Source organism: Chlorocebus sabaeus, chromosome 9, assembly GCF_047675955.1.
Source record: "Chlorocebus sabaeus isolate Y175 chromosome 9, mChlSab1.0.hap1, whole genome shotgun sequence".
Lineage (NCBI taxonomy): Eukaryota > Metazoa > Chordata > Mammalia > Primates > Cercopithecidae > Chlorocebus > Chlorocebus sabaeus.
The window spans coordinates 115,113,923-115,129,033 of record NC_132912.1 but is presented as its reverse complement, the minus strand read 5'-3'; the positions used below and the strand labels follow the sequence as shown (position 1 = coordinate 115,129,033).

The 15,111-nt window shown below is 41.7% G+C and overlaps 1 protein-coding gene across 1 annotated transcript in view; it reads right to left on the bottom strand.

The window, feature by feature from the left end:
• The window catches only part of ACSL5 (acyl-CoA synthetase long chain family member 5), a 52,007-nt gene that overhangs the window by 1,336 nt on the left and 35,560 nt on the right, over positions 1–15,111 (bottom strand). The window contains exons 10-20 of the mRNA XM_007964103.3: positions 14,795–14,868; positions 14,351–14,428; positions 13,082–13,216; positions 9,723–9,857; positions 8,785–8,880; positions 5,061–5,133; positions 4,691–4,779; positions 4,283–4,399; positions 1,554–1,697; positions 673–774; positions 177–248 (exon numbers count right to left, since the gene is read on the bottom strand). Coding sequence (XP_007962294.2) covers positions 177–248; positions 673–774; positions 1,554–1,697; positions 4,283–4,399; positions 4,691–4,779; positions 5,061–5,133; positions 8,785–8,880; positions 9,723–9,857; positions 13,082–13,216; positions 14,351–14,428; positions 14,795–14,868 — 1,115 coding nt within the window. The remainder of the gene's footprint in view (positions 1–176; positions 249–672; positions 775–1,553; positions 1,698–4,282; positions 4,400–4,690; positions 4,780–5,060; positions 5,134–8,784; positions 8,881–9,722; positions 9,858–13,081; positions 13,217–14,350; positions 14,429–14,794; positions 14,869–15,111) is intronic.

The following is a 15,111-nucleotide window of genomic DNA, read 5'->3' as shown; positions in this document are numbered from 1 at the left end:
AATAAACAGCAAAAAAAGGAGGACAAATAACTACGAAAGATGATTTTATAGTTAATGGCACAAAATCTACAATCAATTCCTTAGAAATTACATATTTAAACCTCATGAGATAGAAACTTGAAACAAAACTTTCTAATATGATGAGAGGCCAGTATAACATCAGTGGTAGTACACACCTGCTCAAAGGTTTTAAGGCCACTTTCTTTCCCAATTTTCTGCAAGTCTTCTAAAATGGCTTTCCTTACAACCTAAGAATACAAAACATCGCTTAAAGCATGGCTGTTTCAAAAAGAGCCTGCAGGGCTAAGCATGAACCAACTCAGAGTGCCTGGCAAAGCCGTGCAGTATGAAAGCAGGAATATAAAACTGGGCACATTATATGCCCAATATTGAAAGAAAAACTGAGAAGAAAAGGTACATCTAAATGTTAACAGTTTTCCCCGAATAGCATTTTTACTCTTCTTTCCCAGTCTTTTCCCACAATGAACATATTATTGTAAATAGAAAAGAAAGTTTTATTTTTTAAACTCTCCATCCTATCCCCGAGTCTCATAAAACTATTCAGCCTGTTGGGGCTGCAGCCACTTGTGACAGATGCAGGAACTGGTGAGGCATCCTCTCCTCCACGATGGACCCATGGGTGTGCATAAAGCTTTCCTAGGCAAGACTTACTTGGTTTTGGCACAGTTCCTCAAAGGAGCCCTTTACCCCAAGCTTGGCTGCAAATGAGGGAAGTACATCTGGGTCAGGAACCACCACTCCTACTAAGGATGACTATGGAAAGGAAATAAAAGGTGCAAGGGCATGAGAGAAGCCATGTAGGGATTTCAACAGTAGTTAAATAAAGCAGAATTATGTCGTTGTAATAGTTATTTCCTCAAAACCCTAAATCCAGTACTAATGTTCTTTTCTCACCATATATTTTCAACACACATGGAACTGTAATCCCATTTTCCCACTCGATATCTCATTACAAAGATGTTCTATTCAAATCTGATCCTTCAACATTAAGCTTGAAGCATCTCTGACTTGTCCAGGTCAACTCTCCCTTACCCCCCAAAAGCTACGTTTAAGCGCAGTGTGTATAAAACAGTTTGTTGTTTTGGGATAAGGAGTTCCTTAAAGCTATATTTAAGCACAGTATGTATAAAACAACAGTTTGTTGATCAAACTTTTGTTTGTTGTTTTATACATATTGCAACAGTTTGTTGTTTTATACATACTGTACTTAAACATAGCCTTAAGGAACTCCTAAAGGAATGGGAACTAAGTACAATGTGGAGCTCATTTTTTACTGAATCATTACCTTTTAGTGTAGCCATTCTAAACAATTCTACTGACTTGTGTACAACGTCCATCATAGTTTCAAAATTTTTTTAATTGAAATTGCCTTATTTGAGGTTTGGAATGTAACTTCTTTTTTTTTTTTTTTTTTTTTTAGTTTTATAAGCTTGGATCTTCTCATTCTGAACCCAACTATACACATTTCCTGTAGCTACAAGAACCAGCATGGTTTGTGACTGAAATGGGCTATTGTTAAAATGATATATTACCCGTAAGCTCTCCCCATGTACAAAAATTTGTAACACTGGTCTACTCCTGTTGTAGATATTTTCTATCTTCTCTGGCGCAATGTATTCTCCTTGGGCAAGCTTGAAAATGTTCTTTTTACGGTCGATGATCTTCAGAGTTCCATTCTACATGAGACAGATACAAGTATCAGTATTTTTGAGCCACAGAGATGGTATCAGTGGGGAGAGTGGTGAAGTCACAGTCATCTTTCTTCTCTAAAGCTGATTTCTCCCAGAGACTTTTGAGCTGTCTTTCATTTCTCTTTCTTGGCTTTGGGGAAAGGGGAGGGAAGCATCGTGCAGCAAGAACCTGTCTTTACTGTATATCTATGTGGAGAGTCAATGCGCAGCCTCAGAGAAAGTCTCCCGGATCTGCTGGGGTTACGCAAATTGATGCCTCATCCAAGAAAGAAATTGCGCAGCTCTCAGTTTCCAATCACTAATTTCCAATTAGTTCATTTTCAGAACTCTCAGCGATAAGAGGTGTTGTCTTTTGTTTAGACTTTTGATTTGATATGAATAGTTCTCCCACCGCTTGACTCCCTGTTATGTTTTCCTCCTTGTTAGATCCGGGAGTAAGCTCAAAAAGCTCCACTGTGCTAATCAAGCAAGTCAATTACTGGGCTTGTTAGGACAGCAACAGGGCTGAGAGGATTCCGACCGGCCACCAAAGGTCATTTGCAGCTTCATTTCTCTGAACTAATTGGTCTGAGGAGCTTAGGTCTTTAGGGATTTGAATTGTAGCATTGGGATAAATGGCAAATACAATCCACATGCTAACACCCTAAGTAGGGCGACTAACTAAACCCACTGTGGAACTATCACAAGGCAGACTTCATAAATTAGCCATCAATTCAGCAGAACGTTCATTATCTGAAAGTGATTGATAAGGTGCCGCCTTCTATAACCCTGGTGTGGGGACATATCTATTGCTTATGTCCTAGGCTTATTAGAGTGTTATTTAATCCCGTTACTAGACAGAAACAAATATGTTAGCAAACTACCAAACCCAAATCAATAAAATGCATCGTTAGGACCAGTGTTATTAAAAGTTACATTGTCAAGCATTCCTTAAATCTCACTTAAATCTTACATATTGATTGAGCAAGAAGGGAGTTTTAAATTCTAGTTACATTCCCACTTCCCCAGCACCTAGTTAAGACAAAACTTTTGAGAGGGGAGATCTTTTGGAAAATCCCATCACTGCCCTTGCAATAATTTCCTATCTTCTTACGAAAATAGCAACTACTGCTAGTTATCATCAAGCTATGCTAAAAATATGTCTCTGGATCTTCCACAGAAAGGGGCTGTCAAGGTCAATGAGAGACAAACACTAGCCTCTGCAAACACTTGATTTAGAAATCCTTCTTCCTTGTTTTGATATGCCTGTGAATTAATAGGGAGGATACTTATCCCAAGACACTCATAAGAGGCAAAAGTTGTGGATCAACAGCATTATCAAACCAAAATTTTTTGGGTTTTTGTTTTGTTTTGGTAGACACAGGGTCTTGCTATGTTGCTCAGGCTGGTCTCAAACTGCTGGCCTCAAACAATCCTCCCGCCTCAGTCTCCTAAAGTGTTAGGACTTGGCCTCAAATGACAACTTCTGCCTCAAGAAAAGTTAAGGGGGGGGAAAAAAGGACAGAATAGTACATTTCCCTACTCCTTTCCTGGAGAAGTCACCTAATTTTTCCTTGGCTGGTAGCAAATCTATTCCATTGCAGGGGACCCATGCCAACTCTTATGTCCAGGTCTACCTGATGTATTAAAGAATCCCACCTTCAGTTTGGTTCTAAAAACAGTGCTAGGATCACTGACTTACTGCTTGCTGGTGGTATATTTGATAAGGAATAAGGCAGGAAGAAAACACTTCAACTGGTCTACATCTTGGTGTCTTCTATAACAGTGTGATCAAAATACCAAAAGTACTCTCTGACGGTACTTTGGGTGTAGCAACTTATACCAGTAATCCAAGAACTTTGGGAGGTCAAGGCAGGAGGATCGCTTGAGGCCAGGAGTTTGAGTCCATCCTGGTCAACTCAGCGAGACCACATCTCTATAAAAAAATTTTTTAAGAAAGAAAGACTTTCTAGCTTTGGCAGCTCCTATTCACACATTAAATTACTTTCTCAGAATTTCATATTGTTGGTCCATGGAAGAGCTGCAACTAGAACACAAATCTCCTGACTTCCAGCCTATATTCTTTTTTTTTTTTTTAACTTTTAAGTTACAAGTTAATCTAGATTCTTTCAATTGTATGTTCTTTTTTTTATTTTTTGTTTTATTTTATTTTATTTTTTGAGACAGAGTCTCTGTCACCCAGGCTGGAGTGCAGTGGCACAATCTTGGCTCACTGTAACCTCTGTCTTCTGGGTTCAAGGGATTCTCCTGCCTCAGCCTCCCAAGTAGGTGGGATTACAAGTGCCCGTTTACCAGGCCCACCTAATTTTTGTATTTTTAGTAGTGACGGGGTTTCGCCATGTTGGCCAGGCTGGTCTTGAACTCCTGACCTCAGGTGATCCACCACCTCAGTCTGTATGTTCTTCTCTGGATAGTATGAGGAAGTCATAAGCCAGGTAGGGTACAAATCTAATCCCCTCCAGCTGCCTCAGCTGATTAACCTGCTTCCATTTCTGCCCCTCTTGCTATAAGCAAATTGTTCTTCCCTGTCCATTAGCACAGACTTCCAGGAGTTCTGACGATATACCCACCGGGAGCCAGCGACCAATGTCTCCTGTGTGAAGCCAGCCATCACTGTCCAGGGCTTCCTGTGTCTTCTCAGGGTCCTTCAGGTATCCTTTGAACACGTTTGTACCCTTGATGCAGATCTGCACAGCAGACAATACAAGGTGGTGACAATAGCAAAGGCTGCTCCTCCCAGCGTGGGCAGTTTATGAAACATCTGCTCCCCCTTAAATCATTTGATGGCTTCCACTACACTGTGAAGAGCACCAGATCTTAGTCTCCACTACAGGGGATAGGAAAGTGAAGTTCAGAGTGCTTAATTCTTTGCTAAAGATCTCAAAGGGGCCAAATCCAAGTTTGCTTACAATTATTTGCTCCTTCTGATATAAACCACCCCACCATGATTGTCTGACCACAGGGCATGACCTACCCACCTCTCCTTCGTTATTCACTGAAAAGTAGTTCATGTCAGCCACATCTTCCAGCTTCACGTAATTGCAAGTCAGGGGCGCCCCAACGTGACCTAGAACACACCACGCGGAATCAGCTGAGAAACTCTTGCATGGTGATAATTCCAGGCATATTTCTGAAATATTTATGAATTGACTCTAGAGGAGTAAGACTGAAAAATCACCTGGCACCAATGCAGACTAGCCAAGGTAGGCAGGCCTGGGCCCAATACTTGAATTTTGCATTTGCCACATTAGTCCAGAGAACTGAGGTTATCTAAACTCCAAAGTCCTAGTTCAGTTAGAGCCTTTCTTCCAACCATGGCACCTCCTGCCCAGCAGATGGAGGACTTACCTGATGTCCAGTCCCCAGGTGATGTAAATGTACAGCCAGCTGTGCATTCTGTTTGACCATAAGCTTCATACACCTGGGAAACCAAAGAAGAGCTTGTAGATTTACTCAAGATAAAGTGTGAGCTGCCCATGTGTTATGGCCAAGACATGAGGAAAGCAAGGTCTCTAAGTGTTTGAGACCACTTAGTGTCTTAAAACCTTGAACTTGGAGGGGGCGGTGGCTCACGCCTGTAATCCCAGCACTTTGGGAGGCTGAAGCTGGAGGATCACCTGATGTCAGGAGTTCGAGACCAGCCTGGCCAACATGGTGAAACCCCATATTTACAAAAATACAAAAAAAATTAGCTGGGCATGATGGCAGGTGCCTGTAATCCCAGCTACTCAAGAGGCTGAGGCAGGAGAATCACTTGAACCTGGGAGGAGGAGGTTGCAGTGAGCTGAGATCATGCCATTGCACTCCAGCCTGGGCGACAGAGCAAGACTCCATCTCAAAACAAAACAAAACAAACAAAAAAACCTTGAACTCATACCCAAGCTGCAAAGTATTTACTACCAAGACTTTTGGCCATTCAGAAACCAAAAGGGTCTGGAAATAGACCAAAGTATAGAACTTTACATGAAAAAGCAGCATTTTGGCCAGGCATGGTGGCTCACACCTATAATCTCAGCACTTTGGGAGGCCGAGGCGGGAGATTCACCTGAGGTCATGAGTTCTAGGCCAGCCTGACCAACATGGTGAAACCCCATCTCTAGTAAAAATACAAAAATTAGCCGGGCCTGGTGGCATGCGCCTGTGATCCCAGCTACTCAGGAGGCTGAGGCAGGAGAATCGCTTGAACCCAGAAGGCAGAGGTTGCAGTGAGCCGAGATTGTACCATTGCACTCCAGCCTGGGTGACACAGCAAGCAAGACTCCATCTCAAAAAAAAAAAAAAGAAAGAAAGAAAGAAAGAAAGAAAAGAAAAGGAAAGAAAATGCAGCATTTCAAGTAGGTGGGAACATGTAAGTTATTCACTAAGTGATGGTCAACCCAATAGCAATTGAACTTGAACCTGAGCAATGGAGCATCAGTGAAGGAACTGAAGAAGGAGAGTAGCATTTTTTAAGGGAAATAGCTCCCATTGTGATATAAAACAAGAGTTGGCAAACTTTATCTGTACAGGCCAAGATAGTAAATATTTTCCGCTTTGTGAGCCATCTGGTATCTGACTCAAAACTTGACTCTGCCAACATAGCACGAAAGCAGCCACAGTACATATGTAAATGGATGGACATAGCTGTATTTCAGTAATATTTTAAAAATAAAAACTGGCTGCAGACTAGTTTTAGCTTGTGCTGCAATTTGCCAATCCCTGGTATAGAAGATAATCTTGATTAGAGAGAGGCTGGGGGCAGGAAACAAGTTCACAGTCTGCTGCAATGGTGGGTGTGGCTGGTGATAGGCAGAATTGGGAGACAGAGGAAGGCTTAAAGAAGACATTTCTGGGAGGGGGTTAGCAACAGAACCTGCCGATCTATTGGTTTTAGGGGCTTAAGGAAAGGACAGTATTAAAAATGGTTAAGAGGATACTAATTTGAAAGACTACAGGGCCTCAAGGCCTTGGCATCAATCTGGAGTCTCTTTTGATTGTGGTTAGACAGATAGGGGACTCATGAGGAAAAGTCTGTGCCTGTTTTGTTCATGCCCTGCATGGTTTGTTGAATGAATAAACTATCCATCTGGGTGAAAATTGAGACAATATGCATGACCAAGCACTTGCACAGATTTCAGGTGGAACTGAGACTTACATGGAAAAAATGGAAAATGGTAAGTTTGCCAGAAAATAAGGGTGAAACAGTCTTATGAAATATCAGGGGTTAAGAAGTCCTGTCTAAGCAATTTAAAACCTACAAATATAAAAGATTATTTAGTTTGACTATAAAAACATTGGAAATTTTTATATGGCAATACACAGGGCAAAATGATGAGACTAGGAAAAATCTTTCCAATATGACAAAAGGTAATATTATGGGTTGACTATTCTAATCCAAATGTTTGAAATCCAAAATGTTCCAAAATCCAAAACCTTTTGAGTGCCAACATGATGTTCAAAGGAAATGCTTTTTGGAGCACTTCAGATTTTGGATTTTCAGATTCAGAATGCTCAACTGTTTTATAATGCAAATATTCCAAAATTGGAAAAAAAATGCAAAATTCAAAACACTTAGTCCCAAGCATTTCAAATAGGGAGATACTCAACCTGTATTACTCTGTGAAGAACTCTTAGAGATATAAAAAAGGACCAAATTATCTTTTGCCTGTTTTTCTATAAGGAAGTAATAGAATAATTCATGGATGAAATATGCATGTCAGTAAGCAATAGAAAGATGTTTGGTGTAAATAAAAGAAACGAAACTTAATAAGATTTTTCATTTATCTGATTAGCTAATATCTAAATGACTGATAAAGTCTGTCACTGGCAAGAGCGTGGGCAAATAAGGCCTCATATACTTCCAGAAATGTGTAAAAAACATCTTTCTGGAAGTAAGTTTGATAATGTACACTGTTACACACACACACACAGAGACATACACTTTGACAGAGTAATCCCTTCTTGCATGGATTTATTCTAGATTAATGATTAATTGATTATAACAATGAAAAATATCATAAGCAACTCAAGTATCCATTAACAGGAGATTAGTTATTTGAGTACGGCTGACCCTTCCTTGCACAACACAGGTTTGTACGGCACAGCTCCACCGACAGGTGGATTTTCTTCTGTCTGTGCTGCTCCTGAGATAGCAAGACCAACACCTCCTCTTCTTCCTCCTCAGCCTACTCAACATGAAGACAGTGAGGATGAAAACCTTTATAATGATCCATTTCCACTTAATGAATAGTAAATATGTTTTCTCGTCCTTATGATTTTTTAAATAACATTTTCTTTTTTCTAACTTCCTTTATGGTAAGAATACGGTATATAATACATATATAAAATATATGTTGATTAATTATATTATTGGTAAGGCTTCTAGTCAATAGTAGTCTACTAGTAGTTAAGTTTTTGGGGAGTCAAGTTTTTTGTTTGGTTTTGTTTTGTTTTTTTGAGACGGAGTCTCGCTCTGTCGCCCAAGCTGGAGTGCAGTGGCGCGATCTCTGCTCACTGCACGGTCCACCTCCCGGGTTCACGCCATTCTCCCACCTCAGCCTCCTGAGTGGCTGGGACTACAGTGGCCCTCCACCATGCCTGACTAATTTTTTTTGTATTTTTAGTAGAGACAGGATTTCACCATGTTAGCCAAGATGGTCTCTATCTCCTGACCTCGTGATCTGCCTGCCCAGGCCTCCCAAAGTACCTGGGATTACAGGCACCAGCCACCGCGCCTGGCCGGGGAGTCAAGTATTATACATGAATTTTTGACTGCGTGAGGGTAGGCAATCCTAACTCTTGCATTGTTCAAGGGTCAACTACATTCAATAAACTATTGAGAAATCATTAAAATGATGCTGAGCTTTATTTGACAAGGAGCAATGTTAACAAGTGTTTTAGAGCACTAGTTTTATTTATGTGAAGGTTTCTACACACAGATGCCTGAAGAGATGATTAGAAGAATATTTTCTCTGGATTTTGAGAATTTAGGTGACTTTCATTTTGGTACCTTTTAGTTGTTTTCATTTTTAAACAGTGAGCTTGTTTATGCAAAAGTGAACAGGCCTATTTTCAAAGAAGGTGCTTGGCTTACCTGACATCCCATTGCTGCCCGGAAGAATGTCATGACTGGAGCGGAGATGGGGGCAGCTCCGGTGACGATTATGCGAACCCTTCCGCCCAGGCTGGCCTGTTCAATGGAAACAAAAGACATACTAAAACCTATTCTCTTGGCTTCAATATCCTCCACTGTAGAGTGGGTATAATAGCCTGTCCAGCGTTGTTATGAGAATTAAACTGATATCAATTCTCACGTTAATTTACAAAGCACTTAGAATACAGTCTGGATTGTAGAAGAGCACTTAAAATGTTAGCTATTATTGTCATCACTATCTAGAGCTGGGACCAGAAGCCATATATTTCTCAAATAATTTGTATTCTTCAGCTCCTCAAATTGCTTATAATCTCAACAGACCACCAAAGAAAATAAGAGAGAGTGCTAGAACCTAAATAAAATATTTTTCTTTTCTTTTTTTTTTTTTTGAGATAAAGTCTGGCCCTACTGCCCAGGCTGGAGTGAAGTGGTGCCATCTCAGCTCACTGCAACCTCTACCTCCTGGGTTCAAGCGATTCTCCTGCCTCAGCCTCCCATGTAGCTGGGATTACAGGCACCCACCACCACACCCGGCTAATTTTTCTATTGTCAGTAGAGAGCAGGTTTCACCATGGTGGTCAGGCTGGTCTTGAATGCCTGACCTCAGGTGATCTGCCCACCTAGGCCTCCCAAAGTGCTGGGATTACAGGTATGAGCCACCACACTCAGCCTGCCTTTTTTTTTTCTTTTTTTTTTTTTTGACCTACTCTCTTTAGTAGTAAAGTAGTACAAGAAAGATCTCAAAAAGCAGTGGACAAAAAGTGTGAAAGGATCTCTAGCTAAAGTGACGCTCAAGCAACAGAAGAAAAGCAAGGTCTGTGGAGTCAGAGGGCAGCCCAGGTATCTGCCTGCTTCAGTCCGGGACCTGCCCAACCTACCTGGATCTTTGCGAAGATGAGCTTATCCCAGAAACTGTCACGCCTGATGATACCCTTTTGAAGCTCCTTGAATTTACTGGCAACAGCCAAGTTCAACAAGAACTTCTTCAAGGGTGTCTTGGCTTCATTTTGTACCTGCAGAGTGATAGCTCCTTTTAGTTGGAAACCTATTGGAGATACTCATCAAGGCCATTAGTCAGCAAGAAACAGTGTGTTCTAGCTTCATAAGGAAGTGGTCTCACAGTCTCACACTCATGAACTGGATTGTGAATAATGATGAGCCCAGAGAATTATGGCCATGCTCAGAAACAAGTGAACTTAATGCAAAGCTCCATTCCTCCCCTTTACTGCCCCAATTTTTAGTCCTTGGGAAACAACTTGACAACTGAGATAAAGAGGGACTGCCTACAAAGTCACCTGGGGGGTACTAGATTTAAAACAAACAAAAAAACAACAGCTCAATGGGCACTACCTCTAGGGCTTTTCATTTAGTAGGTCAAAGGGCAGCCTAGGAATCTGCTTTTTTTTTTTTTGAGATAGAGTCTCACTCTGTCACCCAGGCTGGAATGCAGTGGCGTGATCTCGGCTCACTGCAAGCTCCGCCTCCTGAGTTCACGCCATTCTCCTGCCTCAGCCTCCTGAGTAGCTGGGACTACATACAGGCACCTGCCACCGTGCCCAGCTAATTTTTTTTTTTTTTTTTTTTTTTTTGGATTTTTAGTAGAGACGGGGTTTCACCATGTTAGCCAGGATGGTCTTGATCTCCTGACCTTGTGATCTGCCCGTCTCGGCCTCCCAAAGTGCTGGGATTACAGGCTTGAGCCACCGCGCCTGGCCGGGCTTAATTCTTCCTACTAAAATGATTTCTTCCCGTCGGGCTTAACTCTGACACCATTTTTCTAGCTCACATGATTTCCCTGGTCTCCCTGACTGTGGCCTCACTGTGACCGTATGTTCCATCAACCACACTCCTGCCAAAGGAGAGCTTCCCCAAGTACAGCTCAAAGTGACCCCTTATTTCCAAAATTTAGTCCTGAACTCCGTATCTGGCTTTCAAGATTCCACCCTACTGGAAGTCAGATTCAAGGCAATTGAAGTCTTTTTTTCTTGTTCAAAATTTGGAGAATCCCTCTCCGTCCATCTTCCATGTTTACACCCCCATTTTTGGGCCTCCAGTCAAGCAGGGGTGATAATTTTTATCTTCTAATGTAAATTGTGCTCTAGGACATAAGCATCTTCTTATGCCTATAACATTATCATTGTACCAATATGTCATAATCTCTCTCCAAGATCCATGCTCAGATGCTTCCTGCATCATGTCATTCTTGAAACCTCCCTCATCTAAAAGAGATTTATCTTTCTTCAACATTCACAAGACTCACCCTCCCTCAACAAGTCACTGATAAAGAGTTAGTATTAGAGACCTGTGCTAATAAAGTCCTTCATTTTAAAAATACATTCAGGAAGTGAACTGCGTATTAGGTATTAACTACACAATAACTATCTCTGAAAAATAAAAAATGTACAAAACAACATATGAACAAAAACCATAATAACAACCAAATCTAATAATTGCATAGCATGGTAAGAAACTGTTGGAATTGTTATCGGTTCTGCTAGAACACCGCCTGCCCTGTCACCGGAGCCCATTTAGCATCTTCTGAGAGTCCTAATAGTGAAAGGAAGTGTTAAAATCTCAGAGGTGGTTGGGGAGGTGGGGGAGGGTTCCAAAGCATGTGAAGAATGGCCATGTATTACTTCCTCATGGATCCCAGCCTGAGGAATCATCACATACTATATTGCCTGGATTGAAATAGCTTTGACAGATCCTTGAAGCAATCTGACAATCTAACAATTAGGTGAGAAATATACAAGATGAGGTTGAGACAACTTGTGCCAGAAACCAAGGAAGCTATCAGAGGCTACAGGGGTATTGTCAAAAGGTCACCCGAGCAACTTGATGAGGGTTTCCAACTGCCAAGATGGGGCAATTAGAAGATCAAGAAGAAAGACTAACAGTTTGGGAGGCTGAGGTAGGTGGATCACTTGAAGTCAGGAGTTTGAGACCAGCCTGGCCAACATGGTGAAACCCCATCTCTACTAAAAAATATTTAAAAAATGAGACGGGTGTGGTGGTGCATGCCTATAGTCCCAGCTCTCAGGAGGCTGAGGCAAGAGAATCACTTGAACCCAGGAGGCGGAGCTTGCAGTGAGCCGAGATCGTGCCATTGCACTCCAACCTGGGTGACAGAGTAGGACTCTGTCTCAAAAAAAAAAAAAAAAGAATGACTGAAATTTAAAAAACAAATCTGAAAATTATGAATTCCTAAAAATACACAGAGAAAATCTCATTGGCTACTTTTGAAGATTGCTGAGACACAAATCCATTTTTCTGAAGATTGATAAATAAAAATAATCAAATATTCACCAGGCTTTATGGAAGAATCTCAGCTAATGAATGCAAGAGGAAGACAGAATTACAGAAATCACCATTCTGTAATTTCTAATGAAAAATAGAGCAGTGCTAGTCATCGGCATGACTCGCTAACATGACTGCTGAAACAAGACTACTGAAAGCTTGATTCTGCCTTACCCCTTTTGGATGTGACTCTGGGCAGGTTATTTAACCTCTGAGGCTCATTTTCCTCGTCATAAGTTAGAAATAATAGGTGTAAGTATGATTTACTATGATTTTGTGAGGATTCAATGAGAGGATTCTTCTGAAATGTGTATCATGAGGCCTAGCACTTCAGCAAGGGAACAGCTTCCCCAGATGTCTGCTGAACCCTGAGGGGCTCCCCAAGTCTCTGAGTCAAGCTCTTTCTTCAGATCAGGTCCAAGTCATCTTGCCCAAGGAAAAGGGGACTGTACTTATTTATTTTTCATTTTTTAATTTTATTTTTATTTATTTTTTGAGATGGAGTCTTGCTCTGTTGCCCAGGCTGAAGTGCAGGGGCATGATCTTGGCTCACTGCAACCTCCACCTCCCGGCTTCAAGCAATTCTCCTGCCTCAGCCTCCCAAGTAGCTGGGATCACAGGCGCTCGCCACCACATCCAGCTAATTTTTATATTTTTAGTACAGATGGGGTTTTACCATGTTGGCCAGGTTGGTCTCGAACTCCTGACCCCAGGTAATCTGCCTGCCTTGGCCTCCCAAAGTGCTGAGATCACAGAAGTGAGCCACTGTACCTGGCAGGGATTGTATTTATAATGGTTTTTCATAGCTTGACCTGTAAACATGGCTTTACGTAGATATTTGTAGAGGGTGAAGGTAGAGGTGGAGTAAATCTCATAGTAGTACAGAGTTCCTTCATGCAGGCCTAAGTCACAGAGAGTCCCTTCAGCGGAAAGTTAGTACCTTATCGTAGATCCTGTTAAGGACTCGAGGCACCGTGGGAAACAATGTGGGCTTCAAAGTCTTCATGTCATCAGCCAGCAACCGAATATTCCCTTGGAAGAATCCAACTCTGGCTCCACAGCAGTACACAACAGTCTGAAAACAAAACCAAATTACAGAGCTTAGAGGCAAATAGCCCCTTTAGTGGGGACCTGTCTTGGAAGGAATTTGGGAAGTGGCTAAGGCACACAGATACTTTCCTTACACAGCACCTCCCCACCAATTCAAGACTCTGAGAGCCTTCCCCCAAAAAAGGATGAATATTTATTTCTGCTGTGGTGGCATGACAGATGAGACAGATATTGAGACTGTGTGGTCCCCCAGACTCCACCACAGGTCTGTGTGACAGTCTCTAAGATAATCATCCTTTGTAAGATGCAATTCATTATGTGGCACTAAGAAAGCACTGCCAATTAAAGCAGAACCTGCCTTCAATCGTAAGACCAGCCCAGTTTCATAAATTACGTTAAAATATTTTTTAAAGTTTCTTAGAATCAATTTTTTATGAATCAGATATCATTACTTTAGCCCAAAGAACTGAATCTTGCATTTTGGCATTTTAGGCATCAACCATGAGCTGGCTGAAGAGGCATTTGGGGGTAGCAAGGAGCAGAGAGAGAACTTTCCAACCACACTACCTGTGTTTTTGAAAGACTGACACAGCTCTCGGTTCTCAAATCAGCCTCAAAATAGCCTGAAAAGCCTGGAGTACATTCACAGAAGAGTAGACCTCCTCCAGTGCACACAATGCTGACAGCACCACCTTACACACTCAGGTGTGGTGCAAAAACTCCCACGGGGGACATCTCATACCTTATGTGGATCAAATGCTCCTTCCCTGATCCTCTGTGGGGAACTTCCTTCTCTCTAATCCTAGATCTTTTCAAAAATTCTAACTAAAATAAAATTTAAAAAGAAGACAACGTCTTGTGTCAGCTCAGAATTAAGGGCAGATAGTAAGCTCCTAGCTGTGATGTCACTAGACTCACACACCCCCATGAAGGCAGAAGCATGTACTATCCTCCCGGACACATGCAGACTTAGCAGAGGAAGACCCTGCAGGAAATGAAGGGTCATACCACGATTAGAGCTCCCATGAGCCAACTCCTTGCCTGCGCCTCTCACACCAGAGAGAGGACAGTAAATACTGTGTAGCTGCCTTTGGAATAAACATGTGATAGCAAGTCAGGACCCCCTTGCCACATACTGCGAGGAACATACAACACTCACCTGTACAACCCTCTCAAACATATGAGCCAGAGGGAGGTAGGATATGGTCACATCATCGGGAGTGGGCTCAAAAGTATGCTATGTAGGCCAGGGAAGCAAGAGAAGGCAACATGAGATTCATGGCAACTTTCATCTCCAATGGAGATTTTAAAACTACCTCCTCCCAGGACTACCACAGACAGCTGTATAGGTGGTACACTGTGTAGATCTGAGACACCTTGAACCACATATAGTGTAGAAATTTACAGTGATCCTAAAAGACCAAGGCTTGAAAATGTACAGTCCTGTAGACAAAGAACACACTGGTGTTTGTCCACACTCAGGCCTTTAACGTGTGTGTGTGTGTGTGTGTGTGTGTGTGTCTGCCTGCTCTAACTTCAAAAATAAAAATCTTATGACAGATTCACATTTTAATGAGAGCCTCTTTTTCAATTGACCACTGACCTCCACACATTTGAGAAAGGCAGAAGCATTTGAAACAATATTTTGATGGGTTATCATGGCTCCTTTGGGGTCACCTGTAGGAAATAAGAGGTGGAGAGAAAGATACTTTATGTAACTAATAGGTAGCCTTTGGCCTTGAAAGAAACTAGATTCAATTGGTTTTATTCCAGAAGGCCAAGAGCATTTCCTGTGACTATGTCTTTTTGTGGATGGTATATGCCTCTGTTTAGGAATAATTAATTCCCCTGGAGATTCTACTGCTGAATGCATCATTGGCCTTCTACTACTACACAGAGCACAGCCATGATTTTAGATAG